This window comes from Giraffa tippelskirchi, chromosome X, assembly GCF_054371585.1.
Source record: "Giraffa tippelskirchi isolate mGirTip1 chromosome X, T2T-mGirTip1v1.2.pri, whole genome shotgun sequence".
Classification (NCBI taxonomy): Eukaryota; Metazoa; Chordata; class Mammalia; order Artiodactyla; family Giraffidae; genus Giraffa; species Giraffa tippelskirchi.
This window is the reverse complement of record NC_137289.1, coordinates 151,406,973-151,422,978: the sequence shown is the minus strand read 5'-3', so window position 1 is coordinate 151,422,978 and position 16,006 is coordinate 151,406,973. Positions and strand designations below refer to the sequence as shown.

The 16,006-nt window shown below is 42.3% G+C and overlaps 1 protein-coding gene across 1 annotated transcript; it reads left to right on the top strand.

Moving 5' to 3' along the window:
* Positions 1 to 10,589: 10,589 nt before the first annotated feature.
* LOC145535790 (allergen Bos d 2-like) lies at positions 10,590 to 15,153 on the top strand. Its single transcript, XM_081564120.1, has 6 exons — positions 10,590 to 10,670; positions 11,179 to 11,318; positions 11,512 to 11,582; positions 13,462 to 13,569; positions 14,870 to 14,993; positions 15,141 to 15,153. The coding sequence occupies exons 1-6, from the start codon at positions 10,590 to 10,592 to the stop codon at positions 15,151 to 15,153; spliced, it is 537 nt and encodes a 178-aa protein (XP_081420246.1).
* Positions 15,154 to 16,006: the final 853 nt, after the last annotated feature.

The following is a 16,006-nucleotide window of genomic DNA, read 5'->3' as shown; positions in this document are numbered from 1 at the left end:
CTAACAACACTGGGTTTTCTTTAGTAGGTTAAGGCTTTTTTTCTGGGGGAATACTGCTTTAAGAATGGGATATATACACAATGGGCTATTACTCCACCGTGACAAAGACTGAAATAATACCATCTGCAGCAACATGGATGGACCCAGAGATAGGCAATAAGTCACAAAGAGAAAAGCACACGTGATATGATATCCCTTACATGGAGAATGTTAAATACGACACAAATGAACTATTTACAAAACAGAAACAGACTTAAGACAGAAAACAAACTATGCTTACCAAACTGCTAATTGGGGGGAGGGATGAATTGGGAGTTTGGGTTTAAGACATACATACTACTAAACATAAAATAAACAACTAGAATCTGCTGTGGAGCACAGAAATCTATACTCAATGACTCGGAATAAACTGTACAGAGAATAATCTAAAAAGGTACATATTTACGTACATATATTTGTATAACTAAGGGGTTCCCTGGGAGCTCAGTATAAAGAATCTGCCTGCTGATGCAGGAGATGCGGGTCATGCAATAGGTAATGACTGGCCACTCAGGTATTCTTGTCTAGAAAACGTCAAAGACAGAGGAATCTGGCAACGTCCCATAGGGACACAGGAGTGGGACACGACTTGGCCATTAAACAAAAACAACTAATGTATGCGTAAAGCACTTTGCTGTGTACCTGAATCTAACACAACATTGCACATCAACTACATTTCTTTTTTTTTTTAATAAATTTATTTATTTTAGTTGGGGGCTAATTACTTTACAATATTGTAATAGTTTTTGCCATACATTGACGTGAATCAGCCAACTACATTTCAATAAAACTTTATTTTAAAAACGTAGGATCACAAAACCGTCCACCTTACCAAGTGTCAAAGGCTAGGGCTTCCCTAAGTATTTGGATTTAAGTATGAAAACATTCACACGGATGGAGATGCCACAGTGACATGTTTTGCAGACAAAGGAGATTGTGTGAAGCCCTGAGCTGTGAAACATGATGAACTCTGGGGAATCCCAGTGTGAATGAATGATCTCGCAACCACATATTTATGATTATAAGGAAGCTTTATAGAAGATGTAAGGAGCATAGGTGACCCAGTACATAGTCTACTGCATCTCGGACATGTTCATACGTAACTTAGTAACTCTCATCATAAGACCTGATGCCAGGCTGCTCACAGATAGTTTCACTTCACTCTGGTTGCTCAGTCACGTCCAACACTCTTGGACCCCATGACTGCAGGACACCAGTTGACCGTCACCAACTCCCGTAGCTTACGCCAATTCATGTCCATCGAGTCAGTGATGCCATCCAACCATCTCACCCTCCGTCATCCCCTTCTCCTCCCGCCTTCAATCTTTTCCAGCATCAGGGTCTTTTCCTGTCCGTCACTTCTTCCCATCAGGTGGCCAAAGTATTGGAGTTTCAGCTTCAGCATCAATCTTTCCAATGAATATCCAAGGCTAATTTCCATTAGGATGGCCTGGTTGGATCTCCTTGCAGTCCAAGGGACTCTCAAGAGTCTTCTTCAACACCACAGTTGAAAAGCTTCAAAACTTCGGCGCTCAACCCTTTTTATATTCCAACTCTCATACTCATATATGGGCTAGGGGAAATACCATAGCTTTACTAGATGGACAGCAGGTAGTAATTCTATGCAAACCCCAAGGGCAGTCACGTGGAGGGACTTCTGTGAAATGGGGCTTGTGAGGGAATTTCTCCACTGCTTCCACCAGTAACTGTTTCTATCTTCTTTCATTCTCTCACCATCATCATGCTAATCCTAATCGTCTCCACAACGTTTTAAATTGTTTCATCATGAAAGAAGAAAATGAAGTAAGATTATGAGAAGCATCGCATCACTAATCTGTCACAATCATTCATATGAAGATAACAGACCTTTTCCTTGAAATCATCCTTTCTTCTCTCCCAGGAAATCATGAGACTGGACCCATGACTTTCCTGCCACAAATATCCTCTGCTCTTGCTGATGTTACTGAATTCTTAAACTGTTCAATAAAATGATTAAAGCACATATGTGTCAGTAAAGAAAGGTGCCGTATTTGCAAACACTAAAACCATGTAAATCCAACTGTGTAGAAACTTGAGTATACGGTGTGGCAGGTGATAACTCTGTTTAGGATACGTGGTGTGAACACTGCAAGTATCTTAGTGATCAGTGAGAATAAACGACAGATACTAATTTTCTCTGAGCTTCCCTTGTGGCTTAGCTGGTAAAGAATCCACGTGCAATGGGGAATAACTGGGTTTGATCCCTGGGTTGGGAAGAATCTCAGAGAAGTCCATGTATACCCACTCCAATATTCTGGCTTGGAGAATTCATGGAATGTATAGTCCATGGGTTCTCAAAGAGTCAGCCACGTCTAAGCGACTTTCACTTTCATTAATTTTATACAGTGATAGAAGGTTCCCACGAGATGTCATGTGAGCAATGGGACTGGTTAATGAGACAACTTGAAACAGAACCTGTGCTTTCCTAACTGGTATTGGAAAACAATTCAATTCTGTGGCTAAGCAGTGCTCACCTGCTATGGGGTTGTCAGTAGTGACAAGGATTTAACAGAATGCAGTGTTACATGGGTTTTCCAGGTTTAGAATATGCTGACCAATGCAGGTCACACAAGACACATGGGAGCCTTCCCTGGGCTGGGAAGATCCCCTGGAGAAGGGAATGGCAACCCACTCCAGTATTCTTGCCTGGAGAATCCCATGGAAAGGGGAGCCCGGCAGGCTATGGTGTCCATGGGGTCTCAAAGAGTCAGACATGATTTATTGATTTAGCACACACACATATATAACAAAAGTGAACCGTAACTACTCAAGAAAGAGCACTGAAGTTGGATACAAGGCACTGGGTATGTGGTGTCTTATTTGCGGTGCTAGTGTCCATCACCAACTCCTGGAACTTGCTCAAACTCATGTCCATTGAGTCGGTGATGCCATCCAACCATCTCACCCTCTGTCATCCTCTTCTCCCCCCGCCTTCAATCTTTTCCAGCAACAGGGTCTTTTCCAATGAGTCAGTTCTTCCCATTAGGTGGCCAAACTATTGAAGTTTCAGCTTCAGCATCAGTCCTTCCAATGAATATTCAGGACTGATTTCCTTTAGGATGGACTGGTTGGATCTCCTTGCAGCCCAAGGGACTCTCAAGAGTCTTCTCCAACACCACAGTTCAAAAACATCAATTCTCTGGCGCTCAAGCTTTCTTTATAGTCCAACTCTCACATCCATACATGACTACTGGGAACACAATGGCTTTGACTATATGGACCTTTATTGGCAAGGTACTGTCTCTGTTTTTTAATTTGCTCTCTAGGTTCTTAAGCTAACCTTAAAACGACAGCAAGAGTTCAAATCAAACCAAAAAAAAAAAAAATTAAAAATCTGAGCAGAGGTACTTCCCTAGGGGCCCAGAGGTTGGGAATCCACCTGCCAAAGCAGAAGACACAGGTTGAACCCCTGATCCTGAAAGATCCCACATGCAGCAGGCAACTAAGCACTGCTGCTGCTGCTGCTGCTAAGTTGCTTCAGTCATGTCTGACTCTGTGTGACACCACAGACGGCAGCCCACCAGGCTCCCCCGTCCCTGCGATTCTCCAGGCAAGAACACTGGAGTGGGTTGCCATTTCCTTCTCCAATACATTTAAGTGAAAAGTGACGGTGAAGTCGCTCAGTCACGTCTGACTCTTTGCGAGCCCATGGACTGCAGCCTACCAGGCTCCTCCGTCCACGGGATTTTCCAGGCAAGAGTACTGGAGGGGGTGCCATTGCCTTTTCTGAAGCACTACTGACCTTCTTCTCTATAGACCATGAGACTCAACAAGATCACCACCACCACGAGAAGCCTTCACATCACAGTAGATAAAGGCAGAGAACACAACAAATAACTAGTGTGTATTTTAAAATTAAACAAATACAGAGCAGCGGCTTCAGCGGCTGCACACTGCTGTGAACTAAGACTCTGTAAATTTATTACTGGTTCTCAGTAAATTAAAAAAAAAAAAAACAGAACAGTTTGTTCAGCCCTACATTCAAAACAATAATGGAAACAACTGCCCCAGAGAGGTGAAAAATGAGAATTCAAATCTGTTACTCTATACTGATCTAAAACGGGGCTTCCAAAGTGACTCAGCAGTCAAGAACCTACCTGCCAATGCAGGAGATGTGGGTTTGATCCCTGGGTCAGGAAGATCCCCTAAAGAAGGAAATGACAGCCCACTCCAGTATTCTTGCCTGGAGAATCCCCTGGACAGAGGAGCCTGGTGGGCTACTGTCCATGGCCTGGAAAAGACTCAGGACATGACTGAGCGACTCAACAACAACAATCATCAGTTTCACGGTCATTTTCTTTCCCTCTTCCTGAGGCACATTCTCAGAATTGTGACAACTTATGCCATGACGACAGTCTGGTTATCCTGTAGGTAACTTGTCCTCCTGGCGGGGGTTTCAGTGTCTGTAAGACAGCTCCCAGGACATGGCTCAGAATACTGTCTACAACCTTTGAGGACAAACGAAAGGCCTTGAATTCGCTCACTGACTACACTATTAGTGTTTAGTATGGTTGGATGTTTTTTTTTGCTTCTGCGTTTATCGCTTCTCTGGTTAAACTGATTCTCTGGCTCAAGTTTTTCCACAGACAAAAGGCAGGTGGAGGACATGGGGGGAAGGGCCACGGAGTCCTGCTCGGTTTCACTAAGATCCATCGGAAGTGGATTCTGTACAGGAAGGGGTGCCAGGCACTGAGATGAGAACGCAGGTAGTTCAGTTTATACTCAGAGCTCGGATGGTCATGACCAGGCCGATCTAAAATGTTTGTAGATTGCTTCCATGTCCTGGCTATTGTAAACAGTGCTGTGATGAACACTGGGGTACACGCGTCTCTTTCAATTCTGGTTTCCTCGGTGTGTATGCCCAGCAGTCGGATTGCTGGGTCATATGGCAGTTCTATTCCCAGTTTTTTAAGGAATCTCCACACTGTTCTCCATAGTGGCTGTACTAGTGTCCATCAGCAGACGGATGGATAAGGAAGCTGTGGTACATATACACAATGGAATATTACTCAGTCATTAAAAAGAATACATTTGAATCGGTTCTATTGAGATGGATGAAACTGGAGCCCATTATACAGAGTGAAGTAAGCCAGAAAGAAAAACACCAATACAGTATACTAATGCATATATATGGAATGTGAAAGATGGTAACGATAACCGTATATGCGAGACAGAATAAGAGACACGGATGCATAGAACAGTCTTATGGACTCTGAGGGAGAAGGTGAGGGTGGGACGTTCTGGGAGAATAGCGTTGAAACATGTATATTATCATATGTGAAAGAGAACACCATTCCACGTTCGATGCATGAGACAAATGCTCAGGGCCGGAGCAATGGGATGACCCAGAGGGATGGGATGGGGAGGGAGGTGGGTGGGGGGTCCAGGAAGGGGAACACATGTAAACCCATGGCTGATTCATGTCAATGTATGACAAAAACTATTACAATATTGGAAAGTAATTAGCCCCCAACTAAAATACATACATTTATTTTAAACAAATAAATAAATAAAATGTTTGTAGAGAAGCCTAGAATAATCAAGACAAAGGCAAAGAAAAAAAAGAAAAGAATACATGTAGTTCTGTCTTCCTTCGAGAATACAAAAGACAATCTGCCTTCTGTTTCATTTAGGTGTGTGTGTGTGTCTGTCTGTGTGTTTGTGTGTGCGCATGTGCCATTTTTCTTGGTTCTGGATTGAAATACATGGGGACAACTCTGTAGCTGATGAGAACAAAATGCTCCCAGATTGCACACAGACACCACATGTGCTACACTTTACAGACGTTTCTCTAATAACCTGATGAGTGAAGCGGTGACTTTTCTCGAGCACAGAAGGATTCAGAGTTTCCATAACTAGCTCATAAGGCCAGCAGAAAGTGGGGGTGTGGTCAGGAGGTGTATGAATTGCTGAGTCAGGGTGACAGCTGCTGCCATTTCATCCTTGAGAAAACACTACCAAGCAGTAAACACCTCATGACTGTTCCCAACACACTAGATCCTTTGGAGACTGTGCTTCTGCAAAAGGGGAGGCATTTCTTCCATTAATATGCAAAGAGAGTTCATTTTTTCTTAACTAAGTGAGGTACATTAATTCGTTGAAATCCAAATTTTTTTTTAATTCTAAAACATATTTCAGGATTCACTCATGGGATGGTGGGCCCACATTCCCTGACTCTGTAATTCTTCTTCACAGAGAATAAAAGAAAGACACAGCTTTATATGCAGGTGTGTATTACACCAGATGAATTTAATAAATATACCATTTCCTAAATATACTATAAATAGAAATGCAACTTTATTATTTACTTATTTATAAATACAGAAGTAAATTTCCATAAAACTTACAATATAAACTTATGAATATTGTATCATTATAAATGGAGACAGCGTTGAGTGTTATCAATAGATACTATAATAACAATGAGTAGTTGTACTTAAATATATATTTAATGTTTAATTGATCATATAATTGTGAGAGTCATATAATAAAATGTACACAAATATGCACGTTATTTACATGATGTATTTAATTTATGAATAAATAATGGACTTGTGTGAGGGCCCAGTGGTAAAGACTCCACCTGCCAATGCAGGGTACACGGGTTTCATCCCACGTCCAGGAAGATTCCACATACCTTGGGACACCTCAGCCCGTATACCATAAATAGTGAGCCCATGTGCAGCAGCTACTGAATCCCACAATTTGGAGCCCGGCCTCCACAAAAAGATAAGCTACACAATGCTGCACTGCAACTAGAGAGAAGCCCCCACTCGCAGCAAGTACAGAAAGTGCATGCTCAACAAAGAGTCAGAGCTGCTGTGTGTGAATAAATAAATGTTTATATAGTTTCCACTCATGTGTTATATACCTGAATGTATCAGTATAATCAAGGCAGCTATACATAACTTTACACATATGGAATACTGCCTATGGCATATAAATACTGCCATGACCTGTCACACCTTATGTTGTATATAGATATTGAGCTGTTTCCTTCGAGTCTCCTAAAGGAGACACAGAGATGCCGATAGACACTTTCCTTGTCACTGGAGGAGCATGCAGGCCAATAGATAACAGGGTACCAGGACAACCAGGGTTCTAGAACATTCTAAAGATGAGCCAGAAGCAGTGAGAGGGACAACAAGGTGCTTCTGCACAGCACAGGGAACTAGATTCAATATCTCATACCAATCTATACTGGAACAGAATCTGGCACAAACTAGACGTTGTCTATGTCTATAACTGAATCACTGCTGCATGGCAGCAACTAACACAACAATGGAAATCAAAGATACTTCCATTTTTTTTTTTAATAAAGTGGTTAAGAGGCAGGAAGGAGGGAATCAAATCACAGTCAATCCCCGTACAAAGAAAAGAACCGCAGGCCTCGGCTCCCAGAAGGGTGTGTCTCCGTCCACTTCCATTCCCAGGATCCCACCAGCCACGTGGTGACCGGTCCTCAGTAGGACACACAGTAACCAGAGGTCAGCGGGAGCTCTGACCCCGCAGGGAACGGGCCAGGGTGGGGGTGCAGAAACGGAGCCCAGAAGCAGTGACTTCCTTCTGCTACTTTATAGCTCAGATGAAACACCACTCCCCTACCATGCCTCCTAAGATGTCAATATTCTCGAGACGTAAGTCCACCGTCACCCGGAAGCTTAGCAACACGGCTCACCCCATGCCCAAGGCGCCTTTCACTCAGAATCCAGGTAAACGCGCTTCACCGTGTCACTTCCTGCTTCAACATTTTTAGCAATCTCCAGGGGATAAAGAACCAAATCTTACATGGTTCTTGTCTTGAAATTCAACAATACTGATGCAGCCACTGTCTTGGTGGTCCAGCAGTTAAGACTGCACCTTCCAAAGCACAGAATGTTGGGTTCCACCCATGGTCGGAGAACCAAGATCACACGTGCCCTGGAGCAACGAAGAGTCGACACAGCCAAAAAAAAAAAAAAAAAAAAATACTGATGCCATCCTAACTTTCAGGCCAAATACCCACATTTCTGCTTAAGGACACACTGTTCAGCCTTCCGTATTTATTTATTTTTCATCCTTCCGTATTTAATCCAAATAGTTTCTTCCTCCTTACTTTCTGGCTTTTGGTAATGTATTCATCTTTGTGTTCTATATTTATCTACCTCACCACATTTTATAATACAATTTTCTCAATTGTTTCATAAATAGACTACAGATCCCTTGAGGAAAGTTTATAGTAAGTAGGTAAGTAAAAGTCACTCTGTCCTGTCCGACTGTTTGTGACCCTGTGGACTATACAGTCCACAGAATTCTCCAGGCCAGAATACTGGAGTGGGTAGCCTTTCCCTTCTCCAGGAGATCTTCCCAACCCAGGGACCAAACCCAGGTCTCCCACATTGCAGGCAGCTTCTCTACCAGTTGAGCCACCAGGGAAGCCCAAGAATACTGGAGTGGGTAGCCTATCCCCTCTCCAGTGCATCTTTCCGACCCAGGAATCAAACCAGGGTCTCCTGCATTGCAGGCAGATTCTTTACCAACTGAACTATCAGGGAAGCCCAATGAGAGTTTATGCGAAATTAAGTATTTCTCAGTTGAGTTCAGTTCAGTTCAGTCGCTCAGTCGTGTCCGACTCTTAGAGATCCCATGAATTGCAGCACGCCAGGCCTCTCTGTCCATCACCAACTCCCGGAGTCTACCCAAACCCATGTCCATTGAGTCAGTGATGCCATCCAACCATCGCATCCTCTGTCGTCCCCTTCTCCTCCTGCCCTCAGTCTTTCCCAGCATCAGGGTCTTTTCCAATGAGTCAACTCTTTCCATCAGGTGGCCAAAGTATTGGAGTTTCAGCTTCAACATCAGTCCTTCCAATGAACACCCAGGACTGATCTCCTTTAGGATGGACTGACTGGATCTCCTTGCAGTCCAAGGGACTCTCAAGAGTCTTCTCCAACACCACAGTTCAAAAGCATCAATTCTTCAGCGCTCAGCCTTCTTCACTGTCCAACTCTCACATCCATACGTGACCGCTGGAAAAACCATAGCCTTGACTAGACGGACTTTTGTTGTATCTCAGATAATGCTTTTAAAAGCTCATCTTTCACTTCAGCTCTAGAGTTCAGTTCAGTTACAGAGGTTCAGTTCAATATCTGTATTTTTATGTCTCCAATCACTATCCATCCATTTACTTTTTTTTTTTTTTTAATTAATAGGGCTGGTGTCGTCCTGAGAGCAAACTGAGTATTATTTAGAGAGAGGTTGCCCATGGTTTCTTTAATCTATGTTCTGTAATGCATGGATAAGTTCAGGAGGAAGGTTGAAAGAACATGGATCTTAGTATCAGGAGCTACATGTAAGGCAGAAATCTTACCAACTGTAGTGAGACTAGGTTATATCCACAAGGCAAAATGAAACTGTAGAGATGAACCTGGGAGGAATACTTGAGTAGGGTAGGAGATAAGAATTTTCTCCTGTTGAAAACACTTTATTAAATTAAAATATAACAATCTAAACATAAAGAAGTCATAGTGTATACACACATACAAACACGCATACACGTGTAATACTATGCAACCATAAAAAAGTTGAAATTTTGCCATTTGCAGCAACATGGATGAATTTTGATGGCATTAGGCCTAGTGCATAAAGTTGAAGAAAGACAAATACTGTATGATAACACATGTGAAATCTAAAAAATAAAGCAAACTAGTGAATATAACAAAAAAGCAACAAATCCATAGATACAGAAAACAAACTAGTGATGAGTCGTGTGGGAAAGGGGGTAGGGGTAAGGTAACAGGTGGGGAGTAAGAGGTACAAACTACTATGTGTCAAATAAACAGTGTACAAATATATATGGTACAACATAGAGAGTAAAGCCTGAATTTCATAACTATAAATGGAGTATACAAAAATTGGAAATCACTATATGGTACATCACTAACGTCTATACTATTGTACATCAACTATACTTCAATTTCAAAACAAAGAAATATAGACTCCTCTGACGGATGCCCTGACAACCAATTCCTGGTAAAGAACCCACACGTTAATCTTCATAAAGACGGACAGTACCGTCTTTAGTTGTAGAACATGAGCTTAAACTGATCTCTTCAATGCTAAACAAATAACAGGGGAGTTGGGGCTATGAGTCTCGGACTGTTTGTCCGTCTCGGACTGTTTGTCCCATTTTGGAATCTGAGGATATAAAAGAATATAAGTATCAGTGTCTTTGAAATACTTCATACATCCTGTGAGTTCTCATTTACTCTGAAGGCAAATGTCCAGACCTACCTAAGCTTCCCTTAAAATTAATCTCTTTTTAAAAGCCAAACATTGCAAAAAATGCTCAACTGCCAACCAGGATATAAGAAGATGATGCATACGTAACCAAAGTCTTGTGATCAACCACTGTTTGATCATCACGTTTTCCACCAAGAGACCCATCTTTTAAGAAGTGGGACCAATTTACAACCTCTCCAACAACCGAGACACCCTGAGCTTCTCTAGAAGAAGGACCACAGAGCCACAAGATGAAGGTTGTCTTCCTGACTCTTCTCCTTGGTCTGATTTGTGCTGCCCAGGAAGCTCCAGCTCAGCCAGAAGCCTCAGAGGTACCCAAATTCTGCTGATCTGGGAAAAGGTCTTGGTTCTGTGAGTGTGACAGAGAAAGACAGTCTTGTTAACATGGATGACCAGTTTGTGTATGTATGTATACGTATATGTACACACACACACACACACACATACTGTGATACACATATTTATAGAAGTATAATACAACACTCTATCTTGCTGCTCTTTGTATTTTTTTTCATCTTATTTGTCTGTATGTAAGAAAAATAAAAGCTAATATGCTATCATTTAGGGAGCTATGGAACTGTCATGGTTTTAATGGTACTGTTTTAGCTATTTCAAGAAACTCTGAATTCTTTCTGCTTGAATATGAATCATTATTTCATTTCACATTATTCAGCAAGGTAGGAGGCAGGACACTACTTGGCTTAATAAGATTGACTTTACTTCTCTTCTGAGGTAAAGGCAAAAGCCAAGGTTGTGCTGGGTGTTGGTGAAAAACATGGAAGGAGATTGACTGATGTTTATGGAGACCTTTCTTGTTAGATTACAGGGAACTGGTACCCCATTTACATGGCTGCAGACAACAAGGAAAAGATTGAAGAAGGAGGCCCACTGCGGACATACTTCCGCCGGTTTGAATGCATTGACAACTGTGAAAAACTGTCCATTACTTTTATTCTCACGTAAGCAGAAGCTTCCCCAACTGAACACAACTAGACTGTTGAATTCTATCATGGGATTTGGTCTCCAATGTGCAGTGAATGGTGGGGGTGATGAAAGTGAAGATGAGTGTGTGAACCCTGCTCATGGAAGGGTGACCTCCACTGCTGGGGAATGGATGGTGACTAAGGAATGTCTTGTCTGTCTGTTTCTCAGGAATTACCATAGCTGCACGTTGGTCACAGTCGTGGCACAGAGAGCAGAAGGAAATGTTTACCGCCCAGACTGTGAGTAGGCGAGCTCTGTCAGTGTGTGTCTCCTCAAGGATGTGAGTCACCACGTGGGGTCCGACTCTTTGTGACCCCATGGACTGAAGCACACCAGCCTTCCCTGTCCTTCCCCAGGTCCCAGAGTTTGCTCAGACTCATGGCCACTGAGTGATGCCATCCAACCATCTCAGCCTTGGTCACCCTCTTCTCCTCTTGTCCTCAAACTTTCCCTCATCAGGGTCTTTTCCAATGAGTCAGCTCATCCCATTAGGCGGCCAAAGTATTGGAGCTTCAGAACCAGTCCTTCCAGTGAATATTCAGAGTTGGTTTCCTACAGGATTGACTCGTTTGACCTCTTTGCTGTCCAAGGGACTCCAGGAGTGGGTAGTCATTCACTTCTCCAGGGGATTTTGCCAACCCGAGGACCAAAGCCAGGTCTCTTGCATTTCAGGCAGATTCTTTACACCGGAGCCAATAGGAAGCCCAAAACCATGGACCATGCTCAGATCAATGGGCTTGGCTCCATCTAAGACAACTAGACGTCTGGACTTGTGTATATTTTCTCTATCCATTACAAATGCCAGCTTGGGAAAGACATTACATTTTCCAGGCATTAATTATGCACCAGAAAACTGGGATAAGGTACAATTTGGAAGGTGCCATTGATGGCATCTGAGAAAAAGCCCCAGAACACTGATTCCCCATGTTCCTCAGACATGGGGAAGCGTATACAGCTACCTAAGATTGCAAGAATCCATTCAAAAATGATTTTCGTTATTTGTTGTGCATGTGTCTGTGCTCAAGACACTCAGTCTCGACTGACTCTTAATGACCCCATGGACTATAGGCTACAGGTCCTCTGTTCATGGGATACTCCAGGCAAGAATATTGGAGGGGGTTGCCATTTCCTCCTCCAGGGATATTCCTGACCTGGGAATCAAAGGGACATCTCAGGCATCTCCAGCACTGACAGGCAGATTTCTTACAGCTGAGCCGCCTGGGAAGCCACTTATTTAACATTACAAGATCAAAATTGCTTTAGCCAAAGAGATTCTTTAAAAATTAAAAGTTTTTACTAGTCTCAATAAGAAGTAGAACCTGATTAAATTAAATGCCACAGAAAAGTATGACGATAAAGTAACAGTAACATTTCAAAATATTTTTTATGTAATTTGACAACAAAAGGGGACTAGCACAGATTTCCATCTCTATGGTTTGTAACACTGGAAAGAATTCTCATATACCAGTGCTGTAACACTGAGTGATTAAATGTCTACATGTTTGATTTTCAAGGAGAAAATGTGCAACGGAGCATTCTAATTTGGTCTGCTGCATGTTTTTTAATTGCCAATGTGTACATGCAGCCACAGAAACTATAAGAATCATTGCAGAGAGTATATCTCCAGCATTTGGCAATTGCCTCATTTCTAGCTCTTTTACCACCCTCTGTACTTTATAATGTCAGTTTATCTATTAACATTTATTTTAATATGATCTGCTTAAATTTAGAGAATACCTTTGTAATCAGGACTGTGCTTGTAAATTTGGTCACAAAATTCCTGAAAAGTTAATAGCCATCTTTAACGGTAAGCTCTTATGAGCTGGTATGAGATGGTTCAGGTCCACCATCTACTATAGTTGCAATAAGCAACTTCATTATTGTTCATAGACTGTGCAGTCCAGAAGACTGAAAGTCTTTAATGTGTTCAGAAGAGAGGCATGTGGAGAAAGCTTTCCTACTTCACTAGGTGTCTTGACTGTTTCTTACAACACACCCACTATAAATGTCAATGCAACTAAGACCACCATCAGAGGCATGTGAAGAATAAGAGATGTCCAAATTAAAAGGAAAGAAGCCAATTGTATTGAGGTTTGAATTTATGTTTTTCTGTCACAGTCATGGGTACAAATTCTGTGCAACTGATTCGTGTATCAGAAAGCTTGCTGGTATTCTATGCTGAAAACTTTGATGGAGAGAAGATCACAAAAGTGACTTATGCCCTCGGTATGTACTGTAGCTCATTCTATGCAAACTAGTCATGTTCATATTATCAGTCATTTTGTATTGAGAACAGAAGACATTACACACTGTATATTTTATTAAGTACACTGGAGCAGACATGTATTCACAAGGGAGAACTCAGACTTCATGTGACACGAGTCAAGGCTGCACAAAGGTTGTCTATCAGGAAACTGAACAAATGTAGCCACTGGCGATTTTATCAGGTAGCTTTTTAAAAAAGTAGATACACTCATCCTGGAGGTGCCATGAAATAGTCCAGGATGGTCCGTGGCTTTCTTGTCAAACATCTCATATTGGAGTTGCCAGATTCTGAAACCGAAGTGAACCAAGGTTTAAATTTGAGTTTAGCAGACTCACAGTTCCCGATCATGAGTGCATTCATCTCCACCACAAATGCTTCATGCTTTGTCACAATCATTAAATCCTGACACCTGAATTAATGCTCTGCAAAAAGCACTGGATCATACTGAATCCTTCAGAGGCATGTGGTCACGTGTGTGAATCATGTGCCACGCAGCCAACCCCACAGAGTCACTGCCTGGTCCCTTTATCCTTTCTGATACTAAATCCACATTGGGACTGGGTAAGGGGAGTGTCTGGGCTGTGAGGATGACAGAGCCTGAGTTTTTACCCTCAGTAACATGTGTGAGGAGACTAGTGCTTGGTGAAAGTCCAAATCATTTCTTCTCCATCGTTTGAATATCATTGTTCAGTCTCTAAGTTCTGCCTGATTCTTTGCGACCTCATGGACTGCAGCACGCCAGGCTCCTCTGTCTTCCACTCTGTCCCAGAGTTTGTTCAAACTTATGCTCACTGAGTCAGTGGTGCTATCTAACCACTCCTTTGACTGGAGATCATGAAAACCCCAGGGATGCAATTCTAGCATGCAGACAAGGTGGACAGGAAGGGTTGGGGTTGGGAGGAATTCTGAGTTTCAATCTCCACCATGACCTTCTCGGATGTCCCACTACAGACAGCACTCACTCGGGGCTGCTTAAGCTCACAGGTGAATGGTCTGTAGGTCTCTCAGTAGCTCTGAGAACTGGAACGTGAAAAAATGGAAAGTATGTGGACTCCACCCTCTTGGACCCATCTGAAGACCTGTAGGCACACACGGGCACCTCTGTAGAAAATTCCCTGGTGAGCAGGGTTCAGGCGACGGAGGAGGGGCGTGGTCACGGTGACACTTACTGGACACTACAGATACGAGGCAGGGAACACTCTGCAACCTATGAAGGATTCTAACCCACACCTCTTCTGCCCTGTTTGCTACGAAATCCAGGCAAAGGAGACCGTCTGAGTCAAGAAGATATTCAGAAGTACGAGGAACTGAACAACGAAAGGGGTATTCCAAATGAAAATACAGAAGATGGCGCCAAAACAGGTAAAGGCCCTGAGGACAGCAGGTATCAGAAATTAAAACATGTCACGAGGATACTCGATTCAAATTTCCTTCTCACTCAGTCATCTTTCATACAGATTGTTGTGAAATAATTATTTGAAGTAGAGGCATATCAATGGTCATTTTTGCCTTTATTCATTCTCTTTCGCAGACAACTGTCCTAGATAAGAACTGACAACCTCCGTTGGGTGAGTAGTAACACGGTACCTAACAACACTGGGTTTTCTTTAGTAGGTTAAGGCTTTTTTTCTGGGGGAATACTGCTTTAAGAATGGGATATATACACAATGGGCTATTACTCCACCGTGACAAAGACTGAAATAATACCATCTGCAGCAACATGGATGGACCCAGAGATAGGCAATAAGTCACAAAGAGAAAAGCACACGTGATATGATATCCCTTACATGGAGAATGTTAAATACGACACAAATGAACTATTTACAAAACAGAAACAGACTTAAGACAGAAAACAAACTATGCTTACCAAACTGCTAATTGGGGGGAGGGATGAATTGGGAGTTTGGGTTTAAGACATACATACTACTAAACATAAAATAAACAACTAGAATCTGCTGTGGAGCACAGAAATCTATACTCAATGACTCGGAATAAACTGTACAGAGAATAATCTAAAAAGGTACATATTTACGTACATATATTTGTATAACTAAGGGGTTCCCTGGGAGCTCAGTATAAAGAATCTGCCTGCTGATGCAGGAGATGCGGGTCATGCAATAGGTAATGACTGGCCACTCAGGTATTCTTGTCTAGAAAACGTCAAAGACAGAGGAATCTGGCAACGTCCCATAGGGACACAGGAGTGGGACACGACTTGGCCATTAAACAAAAACAACTAATGTATGCGTAAAGCACTTTGCTGTGTACCTGAATCTAACACAACATTGCACATCAACTACATTTCTTTTTTTTTTTAATAAATTTATTTATTTTAGTTGGGGGCTAATTACTTTACAATATTGTAATAGTTTTTGCCATACATTGACGTGAATCAGC